Source organism: Amblyomma americanum, chromosome 2 (assembly GCF_052857255.1).
Source record: "Amblyomma americanum isolate KBUSLIRL-KWMA chromosome 2, ASM5285725v1, whole genome shotgun sequence".
Taxonomy (NCBI): Eukaryota; Metazoa; Arthropoda; class Arachnida; order Ixodida; family Ixodidae; genus Amblyomma; species Amblyomma americanum.
The window spans coordinates 1,819,788-1,846,058 of record NC_135498.1 but is presented as its reverse complement, the minus strand read 5'-3'; the positions used below and the strand labels follow the sequence as shown (position 1 = coordinate 1,846,058).

Sequence of the window (26,271 nt, the reverse complement as noted above, 5' to 3'; positions counted from 1 at the left end):
TTGCAATTCCTGCTTTCAGTCGTCTTGTCTTCAAATTGAGTGCTTTGTGGATGGAGTTCTCTAATACTGGTCGCTCCTGATGTACTTTGACGCTCACAATAGGTAACCACATGCGCGAAAACGCCGCTTCTTAAAAAGGCCGCAACTTTTTGCAATTCCTGCTTTCAGTCGTCTTGTCTTCAAATTGAGTGCTTTGTGGATGGAGTTCTCTAATACTGGTCGCTCCTGATGTACTTTGACGCTCACAATAGGTAACCACATGCGCGAAAACGCCGCTTCTTTAAAAGGCCGCAACTTTTTGCAATTCCTGCTTTCAGTCGTCTTGTCTTCAAATTGAGTGCTTTGTGGATGGAGTTCTCTAATACTGGTCGCTCCAGATGTACTTTGACGCTCACAATAGGTAACCACATGCGCGAAAACGCCGCTTCTTTAAAAGGCCGCAACTTTTTGCAATTCCTGCTTTCAGTCGTCTTGTCTTCAAATTGAGTGCTTTGTGGATGGAGTTCTCTAATACTGGTCGCTCCAGATGTACTTTGACGCTCACAATAGGTAACCGCATGCGCGAAAACGCCGCTTCTTAAAAAGGCCGCAACTTTTTGCAATTCCTGCTTTCAGTCGTCTTGTCTTCAAATTGAGTGCTTTGTGGATGGAGTTCTCTAATACTGGTCGCTCCTGATGTACTTTGACGCTCACAATAGGTAACCACATGCGCGAAAACGCCGCTTCTTTAAAAGGCCGCAACTTTTTGCAATTCCTGCTTTCAGTCGTCTTGTCTTCAAATTGAGTGCTTTGTGGATGGAGTTCTCTAATACTGGTCGCTCCTGATGTACTTTGACGCTCACAATAGGTAACCACATGCGCGAAAACGCCGCTTCTTAAAAAGGCCGCAACTTTTTGCAATTCCTGCTTTCAGTCGTCTTGTCTTCAAATTGAGTGCTTTGTGGATGGAGTTCTCTAATACTGGTCGCTCCTGATGTACTTTGACGCTCACAATAGGTAACCACATGCGCGAAAACGTCGCATGTGGGATAAAGCTGGGTTTATGGCAGAGGGTTTACATGCATACCGAATGTCGCGTGCGTGATGCAGCATAGCTCTTCAGTGCTAGTATGTCTCTCCTTCCCTGTCACTTTATTTGCTATCGCAAAGCCGCTATAGCTACGACTGCGTGCCTTGAACTGCCAGAAGCTTCGACGCCAATTCTGGCACGTGTCTTTCCCTCTCGTTGGAAGTTTACATGCTTTTTTATTTATCTTTACATTTTTCACTGCAGTATTTCAAGCCGTACTGACGGCAGAAACAGCGAATTCTGGTTTCGCTGTGCTGAACGTCAACCATGACGGGTCGATATCTTACCAGGTAAGTCTGCACGCTCAACGTTCTTTCTTGAGCGGAAAACGCTGCTTTCATTCTCACCTGCGACACAGTAGGGAAACTAGAGTGCGAGTAAAGTGCACGGATATCCTGAAATCTGAGCAGAGACAGGGTCAAATATTGGCCGCACTTTGCTCTCCACCTCACTGCCACAGGTTGTGGAAATGTTGGAACACCATCGAGTCTGCGTAAACTGACAACTCTGTGGAGGAACGTTTATTCAGATTGCTGGGTAGCAAGAGTGGAACTGTTACGCATTATTGATAGGCAGAGCGTGAGTGTTCTCAGCGGGTGTATTCATGAATAAACGATGGTGACAACGGAGACAATCGTGCCGGTGGTAGTTTTTCCATACCTCCACTATCACGCTGTCCTGATTTTACGTCGGTACAGTGGAAAAATAGCCTACCAGTCTTTCGTGGACACTTCTTGACTCGAACGGGTGTAATCGCTAGCGTGTGTTTCGCTTCCACCCCGCCTCCGCCTGCGCCCTGGCATAGCTATAGCAGCCGTGGCAGATCAAAGCTACGGCGGAGCCTTGGACCCTGGCCGACAACTTAACGCCCACGTAAGGTGTAAACATGGGTGTGACAGAAAGAGCGTTGGCATGCGCCGTATTTTTCTTTTTCCGCACTTTTTTTTAAAATTCATTTGCGCATTGTCACGGGACAGAGGGTCGAGACACCGTTCACCAGCATCGTTCCGAATAGATCCCAGGGTGCGTGTGCAAACCTTAACCTCCTTGTGTTTAGGCTCTACGTGGGGCCACCTGGTGGCAGTGTGCGCTGTTGGCGGGACAAACTGGAGAGCCTCTCGATCCTAACAGTTGCTACTATAACTTTTTCCCCTGTAGCGCTTTGGGCCAGTTTCTGTCATAGGTGCGCCGGTCATCACATAAAAGAAAACATCGATGATTTTAGCCGCACTGTCCAAAGCAACTGAGAAAAGAAATAACTGCGCAATGCAGGACGCGGCAGTGGTAAGCGAGACTTGAAAGCGATTTTCACAGACTAACGAACGCGTAGAAAGCACCGGAAAGAAGGAAACAGAGTAATGTCATTTCACGTTCTTGTGCTTACGGGTACGTACGCTTTTATTGTCGTGTACTATTGCCCCATGCGCAGGCGTACGCGTCGGGCCTGGACAGTGCGCCCATGGTGGTCGTCCTGGAGACGGACAGCCCGGCTGATAACGAGGTGCGCACCATGGCGGCCTCCTACAACCCGCCATTCGCCTACCACTGGGTGAGTGGAGAGCCTTAGTGCGATCGCACAGCGCGACCGGAGACGCTTCGAAAGCAGTTTGCCCACCATAACGTCTGAATATGCTCAGACTTGTGCGTCTCGCAAAGGGACGCCTCACACATCGGAAACTGATTAGTAGCACCGCACCCACTGCGTCTCGATGCTCCAGCCCAGGCGGGAATGGAGGTGGTCACGCGCACCGCAGAGTGACTTGTGCCGGTGGGCGTTTCTCTTCGCGCTCCTCAGACGCGTGATCTTCGAAAGGCGCTCGAGGTGGTAAAAATTGGTCGAGTAACAGCGCCGAGAAGGTTATCGAGTTTTCGAAATTTTAAACACTTATATGGCTATTACTAACGGCCAGGTGCAAATTTCTAATAGCAACAAGGTTTTCCTCGCGTGTCGTAACGGAGTCGCGGCTGCGCCTAAAGCATGGGGACTTTACCTGCGCCAGCTGCGGGCGGATCGAGTCTCGCCTTGCATGTAAACCCGAAAGCGCATCGCAACGAAGCGAGGGGTGCATTGTGGTTGCGGTGGACAGGAATAGAAAGAGTTGTAAGTGCGTATGGCGTTTCCGAAAAAGCCAACGCCGGAAGCGGAAGGTGTCAAGCTGCATCGGCATAGCTCCCAGCTGCGACACGAGGCGGCGTCACCATCTGGAAAGCTTCTGCGCGCTCCCATGTAAACAGTGCCTTATCGCAGCGGCCACTGCGCCAACTCGCTCCGCTCCGACTTTCTCGCTGCCATGTAACCGTGGTTTAAATGTAAAAGTTAGTTTCAGGGCCGCCGCGGTGGCTCAATGGTTATGGTGCGCGGTTTCTGACCCGAAAGACGCAGGTTTGATCCTGTCCGCGCCGGTTGCGTTTCCATGGAGGCGAAACGTTAGAGGCCCGTGTACTGTGCGTCGTCAGTGCACATTAAAGAACCCCGGGTGGTCTAAATTATCCGGAGCTCTCCACTACGACGTCCCTCGTAGCCTAGTCGCTTCGGGACGTTAAACCTCGTAAAGAAATGTTCTAGTTAAAGGTTTACTATTATAAAGTAGTTTTTCAGCGTACTGGTAAACATGGTTCACCACTGATATTACTATGGTTCAAATGAACTGATATTACTATGCTTCAAAGGCCGTATGTATGCCTCGAAAACCATGATTTTAATAATTAGCGGCAAGCTTCGCTGAAACACTCGATAGATCCAAAATGTGAAGCGTAGTTTGGGGTCCAGATATTTTAAAGTCCCGTTCTCTGGCATTTCAAAGGGAAATTGCATGCTTCGGGCACCTTATGAAAAATTTTGAGGACGCTTAAGCTTCGTCTTTAAGAGTGGACGCGACAGCATGTTGCAGCGTTGTCAAGGAGTGCACGGAAGGCCATCGACCGCCGTGACCTGTTGGACAATTTAAGGAAAGGACGCCTGTCTCACATATCTCGGCGGACACCCGAACCGATGGACTGGTTTTAAGGAAAGGAAATGACGCCTGTCTCCCAATTTTTGCTAGACGCCCATACCGCGCCGTAAAGGAAGAAATGTCTTCCCTTACAGCGCTGTTCAGGTGTCCACCGAGATGCGCCATTTTTCGCCCACGGCCAACGCCGCCGACGACACCGGCTTTTCTGCGACACGAGATCCTTAACGCTGTCGCGTTAAAATAGGCATTAGGTCCTGTCAGCATGGCATAAACCGCCACTTCTACCGCATGTTGCCGGTGCATATGAGCAAATTGGCCTGAGGTCCCGGCCAGCTGCCTCGTCGCGATCATCCGCGCATGCGCAGTGGCGGTAGCCGTTGCCATTTTCATAGTATCTCATATGTGCTTGCTTGTTGTCTTTGCTAGTATTGGTAGTTCAAATCAGTTACGAGTGGTGATAACGAAGAATATAACCGGCTGTGAACCTCGCTCTTTTTGTGTGTGTGCGTGGGGGTTAGTAGCAACCTGATGAGGGTTAGTACTTGCCACAACCTTCTCTAATTATGGGTTAAAATCTTCAGCTGGTCAGTTTGAACAAATGCGCGCTTGGCAGTACGAATGCACTGCAAGTGTGCGTCTTCAGCCGTAAAATAGTCGAGCCCACTTATAACGATCGCAGATGTAACGAACGCTTATTCTGAATGGGTGCGGTGCTACCATCAAACTATGCATAGGGGCAATGGCAGTTCGCCGCACATACAACAAACAACTATGGCCGCACCACTTGGTTAAAGCGAACGAAGAGGCGCCGTAAACTATCCCCGGAGTTCAACAGCTCGCGCTTCCAGTAAGCCCGGAGATGAAAGAGCGCCCCTCAACCTTCACGACACCGCCCCGGAAAGAACATCTCGACCTAGAAATGCAATGAAAAGGCAGCACTTCAGCTGATGCACTCTGTGCCACGAGCGCTGCGCTACTTTCGTCGCTGCATGAGCCCAGGAAACACTTTGTCAACGACTTCGCCTGAGCTCTGCATTTACAAACAGCTTGCGATACCGCATTGGTCAAATGAACATTCCGCTTTGTGACAACTGCGGCTCGATCGAAACTGTGGAACATATCCTGCTTGAGTGCGCTGCGTACGCTGACGAGCGTGCTCTCTATGAACATTGCACGGAGAAGAACTGCCCAGTGCCTCTAACAATGGATAGTGTTTTAGGTCCCTTAGTCTGCCCTAGGCAACAAAGACATGCAGTGAACTTTTTGTTTGCATATTTAAAGGATATTGAACATATCGACAACCTCTAATTTCACCTCGCATGTTATCCTCGTACGTTCTTCCCGTCGTGAACTTTGTTAGCCCATTTTTCGGACAGTGCACACTTTATCATTGCATATGTAACAAAATTACTCGCCGATGCACCGTAGCAGGCATTTAATGGCCGCATTTTGTGTTCTCCTTTCTTTCCTTTAATTTTATCTTTCCCGCACCGCTCTCTTTCCGTTTTTACCTCCCACATTCCCCGCGCAGAGCAGCATGCCAGCGATTTTTAAACGTCGACTAAATTCTCCGCCTTTTCATTGAATGTTTCTCTCTCTCTCTGTAACCGGCTAATGTCTCGTCTCTACGCCGCTTAGGCCTTTCGCATCGCGACCCTTGTTCATATTGTCATCCAGTGTGAATGGACTTACGCTCCGCGCAGTTTCCCAAATCGTTCGCGAGGATCCCATTTTTTTTTAATTTTCTATCATGGTTGTGGGAAATTCCAATCCCTGTCAGCTGATCACCTAAGCTGCGCATCACAAACGTTTTATTTTTTCTCCTCGCGGAAGACGAACGGCACTTTCACTCGTGGCACGAGCCAGGTGCTGGAGATGCTGCTCACCGACGACCTGACCTTCAAGGTGCTCTCGGAAGGCCAGAGTGAGCTGCGCGGACGGGTCAAGCAGCGCCTCTACTCGGACGCCTTCCTGAGTGGTGAGCAGTGCACGCCGCCTGGTCGGCGATGCTTGCGCGTCAGGCCTTAGTCTGTGGCTTCTCGAAACTCGCCGCGAGAGCAGCGGTGATGTTACTCTGCGAAAGCAGTTATACTGGCACACATTTAAAGAGGCAGATGAAATGGGACGGAGAAGCAATAGAGCGCGTGCTTCCAGCGCAGCAGTTGTTTGCCCCAGTTTAAGAGTAAATACCAGCACGAAGCCCTCGCGAGAAACTGGCTCATGATAAAACAGGCGCTGCAACGTCTGTTTAAGCACGGCTGAGGTCTCCATCAGGGTGCAGAGGCTGACGAGGCTTTGAAGTTGTTAGCCTGCCTAAGGAAACACTCAGAGCGCCGTCATCTCACAACGCTAAAATCACCCAAAGCAAGGAGCTGCCGGTACTGTTGGGAGGACGTTCACGTGCGCGCGTGTGTGATGCAACCGATGCGCAAGAGCAGCGCGTCCTCGCGCAGAGGCGCCCGTGCTGCTCGTGCCCGAGGGCAACAGCTCTGCGGCGGGCCAGGCCTGGCTGTCGGTGGACAAGTCGTGCCGACTGCACTACTCGGTCTTCGTCTCGGGCCTCGACCCGGCCGAGAGGCGCCTGCTCGAGCTGCTCGAGATTGCGCCCGCCTTCGACACCCGGCCCAGCGCGCGCAGCGTCCAGCGGGTGCTCCAGCGGATCACCGGAGACGAGGTGGGCCTCGAACCGGCGCAAGTGCGCGCCATTCGAGCCAAGTTTTGTAATGAGTTGCAGCCTCTTATCAAACTGATCGCATGTGATACGATGCGTTTAAGGCAGTTGGCAGCGGACTATTATAAAATGCTGAGAAGCTTCTGCTGTTCTTCTCATAAGAATACGAATGTGAATATCAGTCCGACGTAACAACGTTCTGCTTTTTTTTTATCTGATGCCGCTAATTTTCATACCAGTTCACACACCCATGTCAACTTGTTTTTCTGCTGCTGTCTCATTCCTTTCTAACTTTTTATCTGTTTACGTCGCTTCTTCATCTGCGTCACGTGCTTTCCTACGAAGAGTAAAGGCTATAATCTCTTCGCCATCTCCATACGTGCAGCTAGAAGACACTCTGGACGAACCAAGTGCGGCGACGCTGCATCGACTAAGCGGCGGATCATCGTATTTGCTGGTTACGGCTAAATCTGGGAAGTTCAAGCAGGTTGAGCTGAGAGGACACATCAGAGACGTGAGTGAAACGCACCTGCACTAGAAGCGCTATCCCATACAAAAATGTCCTATGGCCGGCTATAGAATTTTGGCCCAAATAGCTATAGACCTTTCCTATTTCTTTCTATAGCTGTCTATACAGGCTGATATATTTTTCTATAGAGAGCTTAAGAGAATTGTATGGTTCCAAACCTATAACTTTAGTGGCATAGATTTTCCAATAGCTGGCAATAAGCACCTCTATGGGTGCTTATAAACATTCATAAAAGGCCATAGACGGACATAGCTCTTTCCATAGACGCCCATAGGACTTTTTTGTATGGGATTGTACGGACTTCGCGCAGAAGCACTGTTGGGGAATTTGGTCTAAAGCTCGCAAAGCGGTTGTTCAACGCCACGTTTGCGCAGCTTTACATACGGCATTTCTTTTCCTCGCAGTTTATATCACAGTGGAAAACAGTAACGCTGCTTAGTTTCGAAAGCGCCTGTGAGTGACGCGTAGGCAGTGTTAATGCTCCTTAATTCAGCGCCAGTGGTGCGGGGAAACAAGCCGCTTTTGGAGCGAAAGCACCACTTCTCGCGTACAAACCTTGAAGGTCATGTTACGGCGCAGATATGACCTTGATGCTGTCTCAATTAGTAAAAAAACAACAAGACTGTGCTCTAGGTGGAAATCGAACCCCGGCATGCGAGACGGCCCCGCTTCCAATCCGCCACGGCTGTTTCTTTATTTCTATTTTTATTTTTTCCGCATGGCATTTACTACACGTGGTTATGTATCTACGGAAAGGGGATATATACGATTATTTACAAAGCACGCAGCTAGTGACGGCACTGCACTAGCTAGTCAGAAAATGTCACAGCTAAAAGGGCGGCAAAAATAGATACCGCATCAACAGCGCAAAGCCAGTCCGGTAGAAAGTCCGTCTCATCATACATGTCCCTGAATTGGAGCATCGTTCGACTGAAATGGCTTCTGGCTGAAAAAAGAGTCTGAGCGTTGCGGTCCAGCATGCGCGTTTTCCACAGGCTATGAAGTCCAACGAGGAAAACATGTCTTAGGCTTCGTAATCACGTTGAGTAGCCGCAAGGTAACGAACACTGTAGGAATCTAAAACAAAAGGTTTCTTTGTCGTCGTCTTCAACACATGCCAAAACAAAATGGCATCCTTGCAGTTAATAAAACATTGTTGAATGGTTTCAGGTACACTGCACAGACAGCACTCAATAGAAGGCACGAAAATGTTTTTCCTATGGAGCCACGTGTTAACAGGTAGAGTTTCGGTGCGTAATTTGTAGAGAACGTGCAAGGACGGATCGGCACCTTGCACACTCGCATTAACATATCGTGCCCTTGTGGCCAAAGTACACAGAACGATACAGTGGCGGCAAAAAGAGCATCGTTATCAAATCCCTGTACAGACTGTTACGCGAAATAGAAAATAAGTACTCGTTAGAAAGTCGTACTGTCAAGAATTCCACAGAAGCACAAACTTTATGCATAAAGCCCAGTGAAGAGGGGCGCTCAGTAAAATTTCAAGAAGCCACTAATATTGGAAACAGGGTCATGAAATTAATCTGCTAGAATGTTCTAATGATCGGATGGGAACAATCAAGAAAAAAGATGAGACGGGCAACTGTCTCACATTCAGGCGAACTAACACCAATCCTCCTGCACGAAAAGATTATCGCGTCTCATCGGCTCGAAATTGGATGCCCAAATAAATGTCGCAAATAGTCGGTGAAAACGCTGGATGTAACTTCTAGCGCAGTGCAAGACCTGGAGGACTATTCGTCTCTTTGAAGGGAATGAAGGCGCGTCTAGTGAATGCACAAGGGTCTCAGAAACGTATTTTCGAGATATGTACTGAGGCGGGCATCAATAATTTAATTATTAGCATGTAAATTAAGATATCCCAATTAAGCGAGTAGCGAAGTACGTTTCCGGTGAATTTCCTTCGTGCACGGCATGCATTCGTAGCCCCATCATTCGGCACCCACTGAAACCCCAAAACGCAATGTACGGCGATAATCCAGCAGATGGCGTGCGTCTAGTGAATGCACTAGCGGGGGCGCGCGCATCGAGGCACCCTAGAATGCAGAGAGGTCTTAGAAACGTATCTTCTAGCGATGTACTGAGGCGTTCATGAATGATTTAATTATGAGTGTGTGGAATACAGATGTTCCAATAAGCGAGTAGCGAAGTTGTCCGGAAGGCACTTAACTTTACAGACGCCAAGCCGCGTCTATAGTTGCCCGATGCACCGTAGCTTTCGCTCTCTAACCAGGTTCAGCAGTAGTTAAACCACAGCTAATGTTTTAGCCTCAATTTTCGGTGCATTAGTAGAACCGCTGACTGTATACGGTCATAACTGTTACAATGAGCTTTATGCTGCTTGAATGTTGGCACAGCCGCTAACAACATTTCAACCACGAAGCATTTTTTAGTAGGGCGAAGCAGGTGATCTTAAACCGACTGAAAGCTGAAATGAATTCTTGTTGAAACTGATTTGGTTTATGAGGGTTTAACGTCCCAAAGCGACTCAGGCTATGAGGGACGCCGTAGTGAAGGGCTCCGGAAATTTCGACCACCTGGGGTTCGTTAACGTGCACTGACATCGCACAGTACACGGGCCTCTAGAATTTCGCCTCCATCGAAATTCGACCGCCGCGGCCGGGATCGAACCCGCGTCTTTCAGGCCAGCAGCCGAGCGCCATAACCACTCAGCCACCGCGGCGGCCTCTTGTTGAAACTAGCCCTCCGCTACGGCGCCTCTCAGTACCCATGTGCAGCTAAGGCACAGTATACAGGGAGCTCTAAATTAAGCTTTTGCGTATTGCAAAAAAAAAAAAACGCCAAGAGCAGTACACACCCGACCGCGGCGGCACGTTTCGATGGAGGCGAAACGCAAAGGCGCCCGTGTGCTGTGTGATGTCAGTGCAGCCATAGGAGGTCACCACATCTGCCCCCGCTTGTAGTGGCTCTTCAATGGTGCCGACATTACCCGTGGAGGGACCTCATCACCGTTCACCCTCTTCCCAAGAACATGCATGCATCCTGAGCATCACGCGGCTCGTCGTGCTACTCGGGCTGCAGCCCTACACAAACACTATGGCGCACAGCCGGAGAGCGTCTACGTCGACGCAGCCTCTTACACCTCCTCTTCCGCCTTTGCCCTGGCGGTAGTGTCCAATTCGTACACCCCTATTACGGCAGGCACTGTCATTGCCTCCACTCCTGCGGAAGCGGAGGAGGCAGCCGTAGCCTTAGCCATCGCTACTACATCGGCGACCCACATTTTCAGCGACTGAAAGACCGCGGTCCGTAACTTTGCGAAATGCCGCATCTCCGAACCCGCTTTCCGGCTTCTAAGCCGATCTCCCGCCCCTACCCGACCTATTCAGCTTTTCTGGGTCCCGGCCCACGCCGGCCACCCAGGTAAAGAGGCGGCTCATTCTTTAGCTCGAGGTTTCGTCAGCCGAGCAGGAGCGGCCGACGCCTGGGGAGACGCTCGAGATCGAATGGTCGCGTATCACGAGATCACTCTACACTACCGTGAGCAACGGCTAACGTATCCCCCTCCGCACAGGTCTCTCACTAAATTGCAGCAGGCGACGTGGCGACAGATACAATCCCGCACCTTCCTCTTCCTGCCCACTTAGCCCTGGTTCACCCGGGACTGTTCACGCCAGTATGCACCCTCTGCGGCGCTCCGAAAGCGGATTTTGCACACATTCTTTATTCTTGCTCTGAGCTCCTTCCACCAGCCGATTGGCAACTCACAGACCTCGAGCGATGGGAGGCTGCGGTGTCCAGTTCTGACCCGGCTGCCCAACGGCAGCTAGTGGACTGGGCTTTGGAAGTCGCTGAGAAGCATCACCTTCCGGCCACGACACGCATCCAAGAGCAATCCCATCACTAGGATGTAACAATTAAGGCTTGCACTACTTTATAAAGTTTTTCACCACCGCTATGTCAGTGCACGTTAAAGATCCCCTGGTGGTCGAAATTATTCCGGAGCCCTCCACGACGGCACCTCTTTGTTCCTTTCTTCTTTCACTCCCTCCTTTATCCCTTTTCCTTTACGGCGCGGTTCAGGTGTCCGCCGTTATATGAGACAGATAACGCGTCATTTCCTTTCCCCAAAAACCAATTATTACCCGCCGCGGTGGCTCAGTGGTTAGGGCGCTCGGCTACTCATCCGGAGTTCCCGGGTTCGAACCCGACCGCGGCGGCTGCATTTTTATGGAGGCAAAACGCTAAGGCGCCCGTGTGCTGTGCGATGTCAGTGCACGTCAAAGATCCCCATGTGAACAAAATTATTCCGGAGCCCTCCACTACGGCACCCCTTTCTTCTTTCACTCCCTGCCTTATCCCTTCCATTACGGTGCGGTTCTGGTGGCAAACGATATATGAGACAGATACTGCGCCATTTACTTTCCCCCAAAACCAATTATTATTATTATTATTATTATTATTAAAACCAATTTTCATATTGAGTACACAAAAGCCATTATTGTGAAAGATTAGTGAGGTTAGACGTTCACAGTAGGGAAAATTGTCATCGTAACCTGAGTAGAAAACTACAATTCATTAATTAATTAACTTTTCATTCGCTGCAACTAGCGCGCATGTATATAATGGAAACTTAAAGGTAGTGACATTCAAAGTCTATTCTGTTCTGTGCAGCCTTAGTAACGCGTCTGTGTCCTCAGATATGCACGTCTAAATGCTGAGCCGAAGCAGTGTAAGTTACGCATGCGATACCGCTGCACTGAGCATGAGTTTCATCCCGAGCGTGGCGCAGCTCCTGCGTATGGCCTGACAAGAATGTAGAGGTGCAGATCATTCTGACAGCTTTTCGTTCTTGGTCTGCGAAACCCAGGAATCACTGCGCCAGCGGAGTTGAGCGAGCGTTTTTTTTTAAAGTGATTTTTTAAAAGTGATTTTAAGTGGTTGGTAAGACGTGGTGCCGCTTTAGACTCCGCATGCAGTCAAGCGCAGCGACACAGCAGTGCTGCCCAAGAGCGAAAATTTATTCCCGTCGCCTATAACTCCACATTCCTTTTAAACTCGGGAACAGCTTTCTGTGGCTATGCAGCCTTGCTCGAAACGCAGAAGATCAGACTCAGAAGCACTGCTGCAGGGAGAGCGCTCCTGACTAGGGATACGAGCGGATACGCAGAAAGATACGCAGACGTACCCGACAACCTAAGAAAAACAATAAACGTTAGGCCGCTACCCAAGAACATGGACCCTAACCTCCACGAGCGCAGGAGACAGGCGCGTGCTGAACATGTGGAAAACACACTAGCGCGACTGAGCAATACAGTATACACGGATGCCGCCACATACCCGCGAGGAGAGGACCGCGCGGCCACAGCGGTGGTTGTAGATTGCACAGGAAACCTAATCACATGCGCGACGGCGAAAATCGCCAGTACCGCAGAGGCCGAGGAAATTGCCGTGGCGCTGGCGGCAGCAGAAGGTTACAGGACAGGCAGGCCTCTAAACATCCTAACAGACCCAAAGGAGGCGTGCAGGAATTACACAAGGGGCAGGATAAGCAGAACCGCCCTAAAAATCCTCGGCGGGGTCAAGCTCGCCAGGAGAGACATTACACACAAGTTAATCCGGATTCCGGCCCATGCAGGCATAGAGGGCAACGAAAGGGCAGACAGCCTAGCTCGAGAAACCACGTTCCGAGCCGGGCAGTCGCATGCCCTGGAGTATCGCCCACACGCGTGTGAGGGAGGATATACAGACATCGTAAACCTACGCAAGGGGACGAGAGCTAAGTACCCCCCACCGCATAAAGCCCTGACGAAAGAGGAAGCAACGTTTTGGCGCCGACTGCAAACAAACTCCTTCCCAAATTTATACATCCTAAACAAAATGTACCCGACGCAGTACAGAGATACCTACCCCTGGTGCGGGGCCACACCCACACTCTACCACATCACATGGGAATGTAAACGCAACCAAACATTCCACCAACACAGTAACCCGAGTGCGGAGCAATGGGAGAGTCGGCTCACCAGCTGCGAGCTCACGGCCCAAAGGGCTTTAGTGCAGCACGCAAGTGAGGTAGCTAGGCTCAGTGGAGCCCTGGAATAGGGGCCCAACCTTGCTTAAGAAGAGGCCTCAAGTCTCCAGCGCAGTGAAGACGACGGAGGCCTCGAGACGCCAAGCCCTTGAAAGCACCCAAACAAAGTTTCTCTCTCTCTCTCTCTCTCTCTCTCTCTCTCTCTCTCTCTCTCTCTCTCTCTCTCTCTCTCTCTCTCTCTCTCTCTCTCTCTCGTCGCCTATAACTCCACATTCCTTTTATACTCGGGAACAGCTTTCTGTGGCTATGCAGTTGGAAGAGATCTGCAAGGTCGAGGTGCAAGGCTTTCACAAGCGCGCTCTTATCACGTGCTCACGAGGGAGCGAGATAGGCGTTTAAGCTGGCGGGGAGCGCTCGTAGTTTCCAATGCATAGCCACACTGCAGAAAGCCCTCCCCGAGTATAGGCGAAACGCCGTGTACAATAGCAGCGTCACCTCACGGTGGAGCTTCATGCCGAGTGCCGCGATCTTGAATGCGTAATTACACGGATAGGGCTGGAAATTTATCTGTGCATATCTGAAGACACAGGTACGCTGCGAAAATTACACAAGATGAATTGTTTTCCCATTCCACTCTCTCTGTTTTCAATGTAAACGTGCATGCTATCTGCAGTGAATTAATAGATTTTAGTTAATTACTGTGTCTACGATAATTTTGCTGACACTTTGTGTCCGCCTGACCGCATATTCAATTTACAAAAACTCGTGCGTACTGCTCTTCGTAGTATTTAAAAATCCTTGAAGCCTAATTTGAGCACCCTGTATACCATCCTCAATTATCGCAAACATTATCTGTCCCGAAACAAATTCAGAAATCGCGGTATTAGCGCTGCAGTTGACCGATAGCCATTGACCACATTCCCAAGAAATGGTGTTGGGGTCAGCGCTGAAATGTATTTATCACCTACAAATTGTACATGAATACTTGTGTCATATAACACAGTGTCCTGAGTCCGTAGAGAGCGAAAATCTTGAAACTGAAAAGAGAATGCGTTCTGTGGCACACACGCTCAGCAGCGGCCACAGTGAGCGCTCTTATCGCAAGGGCTCTCTCTTGGAAGCTTTTTTTTTTATTTACATGAACAAGAAAGGAGAGGATGGTGCCGCATAGCGGCTCCGGCTACTCCTTTTTCACGAATTCATAGCAACCTGTTTGGTCCGACGATACACAGTTTAACATAACACAAACACAAACAATGCGCAACATATTGTCACCGAAGACAGGGCGACAGTTCACTGGCAGACAGAATTCGGCTGCTAGCCAGCGCATACTCTTCCACGCACCACCTGTGGCATTATTATACAAGCGTCAGGAGAAGTAACTTTTATGAGCGAACATAAACGCTGTGAACGCTAAGAGGACAGTACACAATGCAATATACATAAGAGATATGAATAAACAGACAGAAGCGCAAAAAACAACCTTACTTGCAGTATACACAGGAAAAGTAAATAATGCGATTGTAGCACTCATTCACTAAAGCAAAAATTGGTTTGTTTGAGCAAACACAGCAAAAGCAAATAACAAAGATATTGAAGCGCTCACTTACAGAGACGTAAGAGCTCTAGCATTGGCTCCATTTCTACTAAACTAGTATTCCCAAAGGATGTCGCAGTCCTCAAGGAATGATTTCAACGCACAAGTTCCCTCTTTTGGAGTTCACACGTCGGCCACGGGCCTTAGAGCTTTTGTGGAACTAATGGTCTTTTGTCAAGAGCGCACTCAAGTCTCTCTTCACATGCCACCTCAGGTTGTCGTACATTCGGCAGTCTAATAATAGGTGAGCCACATCCTCATTTTCTTGGCCAGAAGCACACCGTGGGCTGTCTGCGCGGCCAATTCTAAGAAGTGCTTCGTGTAGCCCGTCCCTAAACGCAAATGGTGAAGGAGCGTTTCTAAGCTTCTGCTGATAGATAATGGAGTATTAAACCGCATCAACGAACTGATGAAACGCAGATCAGAACCTGTATGTTTTGGCTCAAACCACACCTTTTCGTTCATTTTATTGCGCATGGACTTAAAAAAACGGCGGAATGCGCCTGTCGATAACGGAAGGCCAGAAGTGAGGTCATTGGAGTGTGCTTGCCTAGCCGCTGCATCCGCCTCGGTGTTTCCAGGAATAAAGCAATTTCCGGGTATCCACTCGAAAACTATAATATGCTGCTTTTTGGTAGCCTTGGAAAATTCTTTCAGAACTTCGTATACCGGTCTAGCTTTCCATGGTATGGATATAGCGTTGTCAAGAGATTTCAGTGCGGATTGGGAGCCGCTAAAATTTACCAACATGCGCGGATCTCGCACCGACGAGATGAACTGCAGAGCCCAATAACCAGCGTAAATCTCAGCAGTCGTTTATTCTGTCGTGTGAGCCAGTTTACATACCTGCCGCTCATTCAGGTGCGGAATAACAAGTGTGGACGGTGATGAATTTTGAAAACTGGAGCAGTCAGTATACACATGAACGTGACCGGGATACCACATGTATATCTGGTAAAGTGCTATCTGCTGAATAGCGAATATCATCTTGTCACGCTTCCTAATTATCCGCCCGACGACACATTCATTGCGCAGACGAAAAGTTTACAGAGGTCACTCACATGGCGCTTTTTTTCAATCCTCAAACGATTAGTGCGCGCACGCGTAGGAGCGCTCACTGGGGCTAGCCAATATGAAGAACGTGCTTCGGCCACCAAAGCGTGCCGTGCGCAGCGTTCGCACCTAGTGGCCGTGTATAATCGAGACGCAAAAAGGCACTGTGGAGGAAACTTCAGCGTTATGGCATACGTGGAAATTCTAATGATCGCTCATAAATATATCTTGAACACAGATCTCAGTATGTTAGTCACAATAACAAAGGCGGATCAGTGGTTATGGTCCTCGGCTGCTGACCCGAAAGACGCGGTTTCAGTCCCGGCCGTGGCGGTCGAATTTCGATGAAGGCGAAATTCTGGATGTCCGTGTACTGTGCGATGTCAGTGCACGTTAATGAACCCTAGGTGCTCGAAATTTTCGGAGCCCTTCACTACGGCTTCCCTCATAGCCTGAATCGCTTTGGGACGTTAGACTTCCATATAAACCATAAATCAAACCAAAAATTCTAGCGCCAAAAAACTTACTTCCGTTGTCCCTCAAGAGAGTGTTCTCAGCCCCTTGCTATTTTTCCTTTGTATAAAAGGTATTTTTCTGATTATAAAGGAGATCGAATGGACCGAATATGCAGATGATACTGCACTATTCATTAACGAAGATAATACAGATCAAATGATATGCATGGCAAATCTATCTTTGTAGTCGACTAAGCATTGCGTGAAAATAACCTTCTCAGAATAAATGCATAAAGGACGCAAGCATTATTATTTCGCTCAAGAATTAGCTCAAGAAACACTGTGGTCGCTATCACAGAAAAGCTATTCCTAGCACATGATGAAATTCAACTACAAACGCAAAATTAAATTGCTGGGGCTCTTTTTCTTGGAAAACCTTACCTGCTATAAGCAGGTTGACCACGTTTGCTGCAAACCAAATAGAATTGCGGGAATATTAAACAGGAAGCGACATACACCACCAACAAACGCAAAAAGAATGACATATAGCGCCTTATTTTTATCCACACTCAATTATCACCTTGTGTGGGCCACCACATCTAAAGACAACATTCATAAATTAACAACATATCAGAAAAGCGCAATCAGAGCCATTGCAAATATCTCGTACCGGGATCATACGTCCGATTACTCGCATCCTATGGTATACTTTGTGTTGAATCCATATACTAATTCCGCCTTATGTGCCAATACAAGGCTGCTGTTCTCAAGCAGAATCACTATTTTCTTAAATTATTCCACCTTGCCACTTGTAATCATTTCCATAACACCGGGCGGCAAGGTGGAATAATTTAAGTAATGCCACTCGTAATCATTTCCATAACACCAGGCGGATTAGGGCGCTCGGCTACTGATCCGGAGTTTCCGGGTTCGAACCCGACCGCGGCGGCTGCGTTTTTATGGAGGCAAAACGCTAAGGCGCCCGTGTGCTGTGCGATCGATGTCAGTGCACGTTAAAGATCCCCAAGTGGTCGAAATTATTCCGGAGCCCTCCACTACGGCACCTCTTCTTTCACTCCCTCCTTTATGCCTTCCCTTTCGGCGTGGTTCAGGTGTCCGCCGATGTATGAGACAGATACTGTGCCATTTCCTTTCCCCCCCAAAAAATTATAACACCACGCGAAACAATTCATGGATTGAGCGTTTTCGCCGGACTACCTATGGGAATCAGTCGTTATCGTACCGCATTGCCGCCCTCCTGTACGCTCTTATTCGCGTTGATATGGACGGCAGCACAGAATGTGCACGCTCACTTTTCACAAAATTTCATCGCAATGCATCCGCCGCCATGGCTCAGGGGTTAGCGTGCTCGGCTACTGATCCTGAGTACCCGGGTTCGAACCCGACCGCGGCGGCCGCGTTTCGTTGGAGGCGAAACGCTAAGGCACCTGTGTGCTGTGCGATGTCAGCGCACGTTTGTCGCGAATTGGTAGCGCGTCCCCGACTTTCCGAAGGGGAACGCTATCGCGTGCAGGTTCGAACAAAAGAAGAGAACAAAGAGATCAAACTGAACAAAACGAAGCCGTATTTATAGTTTAAAGGAAAAGGGGCCAATAAGAAAGGGAAACGCCAAGAAAAACACACTCTCAACACGCGTACAACACTACAGAATAAAAGGAAAGAGTTCGCCAGGTACTGAGCGTGCCAGGTGAAGCGGGGATGCCTTGAAGACAGGGCGGACGCGGGTGGTTGTGGCGCGACGCGTCGCTGGCGCTGCGTCGAAGGAAGCGGCGGAAGGGAGCCAGGTGGTATTAGAAGCGGAGAGGAACGCATGTAGGGAGACGCCGGTGGTCTCCCGTCAGGAGCCCGAAGAACTTGGCAGTAGCAGGAAAAATCTATAGCCAGGTCCCGTTGACGGTGTCACGAAACGCGAGGCTTAAAGCAGGCTATCCAAGGGTGCCTTTAGGCAGCACGGACCCTCAGTCCATCGGCTGCCACCTCCACACTTGCAATGAACGCAGGAGGCTTGCGTCGGTGATCCAAGGGAGGTCCACGGCAGCACGGACCCAACGTCCGACGGCTGCCACCTCCACGCTTGAATGAAACGATCTCCACTGCGCTGTCTCCCTTCACACCTCGGTTTTCTGACTCGTCAGCTCTCCGCTCCTCGTGCTCGCCACGCTCCCTGTCGCCGTAGCCTCGCACACACCCTTCACACGTGCAGCGTTCACAAATCCTCCGAGTATCTTTTGTGCACCTGACAATGTTAAAGATCCCCAGGTGGTCGAAATTATTCCGGAGCCCTCCACTACGACACCTCTTTCTTCCTTTCTTCTGTCATTCCCTCCTTTTTCCCTTTCCTTACGGCTCGGTTCAGGTGTCCAACGATATATGAGACAGATACTGCGCCATTTCCTTTCCCAAAAACCAATTATTATTATTATTATAGTGTGCCATTCCCTTTCCTCAAGAACCAAATATTTCATCCGGTTTCTGGTAGATAACCAATGTTTTCATTTCCATTCATTGTCTCTTGCTACGTTAAACCCACCTGTCTGATTAATATTTCTTTCCGTTTCTTTATATTGTACAGGTGACTTCGTTTCTTACTTTGTAGTGATCGTGTCGTTTTTTATGTACACTATGTTTTGTTAACCGCGTACTTTTTTTTCCTCACATATGTGACAACCAGACATTTCCATCTCCATGCCTCATTTCTGAGCTGAAATTGACACCTCGCTGAGTGTTCTTTTTTGTATATATTTATTAATGCTGCTGAACTGCATTCAGAGGGGCTGGGCTTCTTCGGGCTACTCAAGTGCAGCTTTTTTCCGTCGCCCCCTTTTTTTCATTTTGAAGAGATATAAAGATTTGTTTTGAGTGTCGCTACTTTTCTCTCTCCGCGACCTCATTCTCCTCCTCGCCGCTTATCCCCTCCTCCATCCTTTTCTCCTTCCCCTCCCTATTCGGGACAGGGCGGAGACAAGTCGGTGTTGCCGGGCGGCTGCGATGATCTCGTTTTCCTTTCTGTTTTTGCTACTTATTTTCTTGTTTGCCAAAATGGGCCTTACCGCATGCTATATTTTCCCGAGGTGAAGTATTTGCCATATTTACCAACTTGTGAATTGAGAGCCGATGAAAACGGAAATTGCTTCTTTTTAGAGCGAGAGCTGTAGTGCTCGGGGTACGTTTCCGATTTCGATGTGGATGAGACAACGACCTTCAATGTCTCACAAGGTTAAACCGAGCTTAACTGCGTGGTGGTATGGCCTAAGCTGTGGTAGTATGGCCACGCGATCATATGACTATGACCATTAAGTACTGGCTTTGACCTTGACCCTGGCATTTGATTTAAGACATGGGAGACCATGCTTAACAGAGGTTTCGCCCGTATAACCAGATTCAAGCCACGGTGAACCCCACCCATTTATTTAGGAAAGCAAAGTGCGCAGTTACTGTCACTTCTCGGCGGACACCTCAACCGCGCCGTGGGGAGAAGCACGGAGGAGAGGAGCGATAAAAGAAAGAGGTAAAGGTATGTCATAGTGGAGGGCTCCGAAATAATTTCGACCACCTGAGGATTGTTAACGTGCGCTGACATCGCACTGCACACACGGGCGCGTTTTGCGTTTCGTCTCCATCGCAACACGGCCACCACCGGGATTGAACTCGGGTTCTCAAGCAATGAGCGACTGAGGTTGAAAGCGGATGACGCAGCTCAAAGTTCGAGCATTGTTTTTTCAGTGTGGCTTTATTGTTTTGTGAAGGGTTATATTTGTGTTCGCCGACTGACCCCCACTTACTTAGCCTGTGGTAACAAAAGCTTTGCGCGGCATACCCGCCGTTAGATCCGCATCCCGGAGACCTGCTTGCCCGAGCTAGCCCAAGGCGGAGGCAGTTCCGGTGGCGTGGCTGTTCCCGGCTACTCGAGCGACACGGGCGCGGAGAACAACGAGATCTACCGCATCGAGTCCAACCACAAGTGCTACTACGACGGCGAGGTGTTCGACGACGGGGCCCAGTGGACGGCACGCCACGAGGCATGCGTCATGTGCTCCTGCCAGGCACGTACTTCGGGTGATTATACCAGCGATGGAGATGCTCACCTTTAACACAATATATGCTCGGAAACTTTGCAGACTGCGAGATAGGAGGAACTAACAGTGCTAGCCCAGACTTCAGTGGTGGAACTGCTGCGCCAATTCAATTCAGTTCAGTATTTTGCTACATGCTGCTACAAAGCCCAAATTTTGCTTACTTCTGCCCAACATTTGTGCCAAAAGGTCACTGAGGAACTTCTGCGAGAACGAACCGAAACTGGATGTTACACTCCAGCTCCCGTTGCCTACTCACTACGCTGGTACGTATCCGTCGGCAGTTTCGTTATCAGAGCTCAGAGGCCAAAACATACGACCTCATATATAGGGTGAAACTTTGTTGCATTGCAACGGCAGTTTTTGGCCGCAGAGTTCTAGGTTTATGCGGTTGGCTCGCGCGTTCGTGAAAAACCCAGGCTTTCAAACATTATTGGCTACGCGCACTTTCGATGACAGTTCCACGGGAAGTGGGGTACGCGAACATTCAAAATTTCAGACGCTTTCTGCAATCGCAGTTTCATGGAAACGGTGGCCAGTACGCGCAAAAAGCGCATGCGCGGAGCTTGTAGGCTTTGCACAAAAACTTCTGGGGAGCTGTGGTGAGAAAACGAATGGAGCGACACGCGAACGTCATAGTGTCATTCAGTGACGCGGTCGAAGAGTGCCCGTGAGCACGCACGTCGACGAAGAAAGCGAACAGGCGCCAATGCTGCTGCTGTCGTTTTCCAACACTGCGGTACGAGACTGCCTGCGATGCAGGCGAAGGGGCGGAACGTATTCACGGCTCCCGCTTTCACCGTGAACGACTTTCCCCGACTAAAATCTAGGAACTGCCTCTGGTGAGCCGCATCGGACATTAAAAGGCTGATCACGGAAACAAAAACTGACAGACAAATGGTTAAAACAGCGCTATATTTAACACGGACAGGACGGGCGCTGACTCCAACTGTGTTTATGTTGTTGTTGTTGGTGGTGGTGTAAATGCAGGAAGAATGAAAAGGAAAGTGCACGGGCTCGAGCCACAATCTCTGCCACGTGCAGACAGTAGGAGAGTTAAAAGAGACATGGGAGGAAAAAATGAAAGGACGCGTGTCGCAACAACCGCGTCATCTGTAGAAATGACGACGGTTTAGCAGCAGATACCCCCGGTGACAAGGAGCCCCCGCCACACGTGCGAGAGCCCCTAGTTCCTAGCCCCGTAAAGACACCCCACTACCCACGCGCTGTGTTTATTAAATGCCACATGTTGCATATATATAGGCCGAAAAACGTAAACGCATGCGCAATACCGATATGGCAAAAAAAAAAACCGTCCCTTCCGTCTTTCTGTGTGGTTTCTGTTAAAGTTATCATTGTTTTTACCTTTTGTTAGACAATGCTTCACCAACTAGCCCAGCAAGATGTACTGTTAATAATGACAGAGAATGTTTACAGCATTCCATTCAGTGCAAAGCACGAGCTTTCGGGCTTGTTATGTTTTAACTTGGCTTAATTACTTTCGTTACACGATACTTGCCTGATTGGCAATTTTTGGGGGTGGATGGGCCAAATTTGGTGGCCACCATTGTGTTGGGCACCCTAAAATTAGTTTGGACGCCAATTTTGGTCCGAATCGGCCGAGGTAAAATTTCGGGAAGTGGAGGGGGAGGGCAAGTTTTGGGGCCACCGTTGTGTCGGGCTCACTCTAGTTAGGTTGCGCACCAATTTTGGCCCAGATCGGCAGAGGTCAATTTTGGGGGTGGAGTGGGCCACATTTCACGGTGGATGGGCCAAATTGGGGCACCATCGTGTTGGGCACACTCGAGCTAGGTTGCACAGCAATTTTGGTCGAAATCGGCACAGGTCAACTTTAGGGGTTGGGCCAAATTTGGTGGCCACTGTCGATTTCGGCACACTCAACTATGGGGGTGTCTGTTTTTTCTTGTTTTTCTTTTTATTTTCTGCTTCTTTTTTCTATGCTCCCGTGGTGCGCATACAAGATACGATTTTTCTCGGCTCTGAACCCCCGCAATAGTGCTTTTGCACTAAAGGCCTCGGAGCAATCCCGCTCAGCTGCATCTCGTACAGCGCTGTCTTGCGGCGTGGTTTCATTTTCGCTTCTGCGGTTCTGTGCGTTCGCCTCATTGCGGCACTGGAACACGCGGAGCGTCGTTTGGAAACTTTGCCCCAGTGTTTCTTGTACTGCACCTTATTGGCGCTCTTCTGAGAGAACGCTTGTAAATATGACCGCCGCAGTTGTTAACCACATAAAGCAGGCCGAAAATCTCTATGCGGAATTGTAACTGTCAAAACTACAGGCTGACGGTAGTCAAGCGTTCTTGATGTGGTGAGACGAAAAAAAAGGGGGCTGCCGGAATCGCAGCGCTGAGTCTAGTTGAAATGCGACAGCATTGTGGGCCCATCGCGGGGTTTACAGTGCAGTTGAACGGATGCATACGTGAATGTTAAGCGGGCTGTGCCTCGTTGGTAGCGCCGCGTTTGAGGCATCGTTCATGTGCCGGCGCTTGCCTCCAGGCGTTGCAAGGCACAATAAAAACGGTGGTCCCACTCATCTTCTGGCCCAAGCTGCGGCTCGTCGTCCGTTGGACGAGCCATCTCATTGCGTTTCACCGGCAATGCCCCTTCGATAGCCTCTTAGAACGTCAATTCGCTTGCACTTGCCTTGTTTTTGCTGCAGTCACCCGAACGACGAGTCGCAAAATGGCATCCGTAGCAGCGCCATCTATGCACAGCTACACAAAGCTCGTTGCACCCGCCATTGTGCAGGAACGGGTCGCGCGGGCGTAGGTCGGCCTTGCTCGCTTGCCTGCCGCTTGTTGAGCAGTGCATTCGTGTTTTCTGGACTTTGGTGTTTGTTTCGGATCAGCCGGCAGCATTTAATGACCTGAAACCATGCCAGTGAACTGCTATTTGCCGCTGTGTTCGCAGTGCGGACGCTTCGACAAATCTGGATGAAAAGCCAGTGCTCTCTTTTCATATCTCCGCGTTCATAGTGCACGCTCGTCAGCGATACGAGCTCAGATTGCCGATCGCATTCAGACTATGTCCATGTGCACGCATAGTCGTTGACGCCGATCAAACATGCGTGAGGGTAGAAACGAGTGCTGATTGCAACCGCATGCGGGCGGCCGGTAAAACCATGTCGAACTGAGGAGATTTGCCGCTCGCTAGGTACGGCTTACGCCTTACGTGTGCTTTTGTTTAGTTTCATCAACCACCGCAGCTGAAGCAACAGTCTTCATGCAAATACCGTGCAGTGAATGACTTGAGGCACAAGTTCAAGAGGCGGTGATGAAAAATATTTATTAGCGTGCGAATAGTTATTCTTTACATATGTTAACGCTCGTCTAATTAATGGGTTTAAAGGTTGGAGTGCGTTGTAAATAGAGGTTAGAGGGGGTCGGGCCAACAAAAATGACGCGATGTTGGTTTGCTCTACAAACAACGAAACCATTCTCATATCTGGTTTCCGCCACAGCTCGACGCAGTGGAGGGGCATCCTCACGTCCGTGATGTTGAGATCAAGCTTCTGAGCAGTACTGATTTGCACTAGGCTGCCCCTAAAACATTTCGAGCACAATAGCTTTCTGTGTGTTACATGACATAAAATGCAGCTGAGGCAAAAAGGGGACGTGTCGGCACTCCTGGGTTTTCGAACCATGTCAAGGCACATTGTAAAATTAATTTTATTTTCAGGTCTCCTACCACAGAATCCCGGACATTTGCAAATTGATTGTGGCCATCAGAAGGAATGAAGGAGCACTTCTTTGTGGGTCAAAAGCGACCAGAATGGGCTCGCTGCACTTAGTCGTTAATGTGGAAAATGGTTACCGGCAGTTGCACCAAGCTGCTTTGCCATGAGCGTTTGCATTAAGACAATCTAAGGCTGCGAGGAAACTAAAAGGACACCACCGCAGCAATCAGGTGATTACAGAGTGCGGTGGCGCATTTTCCGTCGATAGCTGTTATAGGCGCTGTTGCTAGGCTCCCGTCCCTGGCTTGCGTGTCGTCGTCGTCGGCGTAACCGGCGGGTGCGTTATCCACCCACCGGGTGGATATCATCAACGCACCCGCCGGTCATTAACGCACTCACCTTATATCACGGGCAACCTGGGTCGCGTAGCCTACGGATGGCTCTGTTATGAACAGGCGCCTGCCAGTGCAGGGGTGCATCACTTAATTGACCGCGACACAAGTTCGATATCAGGGCACTGTATCTTTTGGACCTCAAAATATCACCAAAACTAAACGCCTACACAGCTGTCGCTGAATCTCGCGTTACATAGTCGTAACCGTCCGGTGAGTTTACTTTCAGGAAGGCGAAGGAGGAGGAGGAAAACTTTTATTTCTATTTACAGTGAGAGGTCGATGGGGTGAGCCGGAAGGGCCCGTCCCTTACAAACACTAGGAGGGAGCCCTAGTCCGGGATCCCTGTAGCTTCCGCAGCGGCTCGGGCTCTAGCTACCAATGCCTGTTGGGCATGGAGTTCGGAGCAGCCGCGCAGGGCAGCTTCCCAGGCCTCTCGAAGCGCCGTTGTAAATAAAGATTACCTGTTTATGGATGCTTTCATTGAGTTGTCGATCAGGTGTTTTACGCGCTTGAGACTTTGCGCTTCACTAGGAGCCACAAATACAGTTTCATGATTTTGCTGATGGACATTACTTAAGAAAACGGCGCATGCTAATTACCATTAGAGAGAAATTTGGGCAAGTTTGAGCATTTTTAAGAACTGAAGAGGCTTAAAAAGAAGGGACTTAGAACGCAGACTACACAACGCGCCAGCTTCTGCGCTGTTTTCAGCATGCGAGCTGCGTTATCAAGGAGTCAGTCAGCACGACAAATTACATGCTCTTACTGGTTAACGGTACACAGGTGTTTACCCACTGAGTTATGGTCTATCAGCACAGCATTACAGGCGCTGACATGTTATCGGCACACAGTAATTGATTACTATAGAGTCGACGGCGCAAAGAGCGGCAGCCTTACCTGCTCTGGCTGCTGCTTGTCATTAGAGCAGCCACATTGGCGAGTGATTCTACGTGGAGGCTGTGGATACGCTCTGTGCACGACCTGCTCTCGCGAAACTCCCGGACGCTCTGGTGCGAGAGCGGCGGAATCACCGTCAGATCGTCTTGCCATCCCGTAATGGGGGAAATGAGCGACGGTGACATCGCTGCGAGTGCCACGCCGAAGAGCAGTCCGTCCCTGGTAGACTGTAATCAAGGCTAATCGACACACAGCGGCTGTAGTTTCCGAGACAAGAGGCAATCTGACGCGGGGCATGCACACCGCGGTCGACTCGCTTATGCTCGCTTGCCTCGCTCTCATGCACCATGGCGGCGCTGAGGCTTTTTACACCGTTGCTGACATTTATTCAACCATTCTACAAAGGCAAGAAGTAAACGCTGCAGTTTAGTGTCAAGAATGTTGTCATTTTGCATTTTCTGCAGTTTTTGAATACCTCACTTTTGTCATTCTAAATAAAAAGGTCATTTTGTTTGGCAACATTTTTTTTCCATTTCATCATTTAGGGCTTTCTTAGGCAAATAAGTGTCATACAGGCAGCGCTTTAGTATAAGTATATACATTTTTGCATAACTGTGATCACCATCTGAAATTTCGAGAAGTGAAATTCTGGCGGCGGGCCTCGTTTACTTTCGGAAGAGCTAAATTTTTTCTCAAAACGCCGTTTCTATATCCTACAATACTGGAAACTTCTGCTACGAATGCTATTTTTCCAGTTCCAAAACTTAAAATTTCTGCTATAATTTGTAATTTCTTCTATAAAATCTGCTACCAGAAGACCGTCCTCATTTCCACCGCTAGAACTGTA

At 49.4% G+C, this 26,271-nt stretch overlaps 1 protein-coding gene across 2 annotated transcripts in view; it reads left to right on the top strand.

Moving 5' to 3' along the window:
• The window catches only part of LOC144120427 (dorsal-ventral patterning protein Sog-like), a 287,843-nt gene that overhangs the window by 250,746 nt on the left and 10,826 nt on the right, over nucleotides 1–26,271 (top strand). For both annotated transcript variants that reach the window (XM_077652796.1, XM_077652797.1), the window contains 6 exons: nucleotides 1,274–1,359; nucleotides 2,499–2,618; nucleotides 5,857–6,001; nucleotides 6,477–6,697; nucleotides 7,080–7,208; nucleotides 20,190–20,405. In XM_077652796.1, coding sequence (XP_077508922.1) covers nucleotides 1,274–1,359; nucleotides 2,499–2,618; nucleotides 5,857–6,001; nucleotides 6,477–6,697; nucleotides 7,080–7,208; nucleotides 20,190–20,405 — 917 coding nt within the window. The remainder of the gene's footprint in view (nucleotides 1–1,273; nucleotides 1,360–2,498; nucleotides 2,619–5,856; nucleotides 6,002–6,476; nucleotides 6,698–7,079; nucleotides 7,209–20,189; nucleotides 20,406–26,271) is intronic.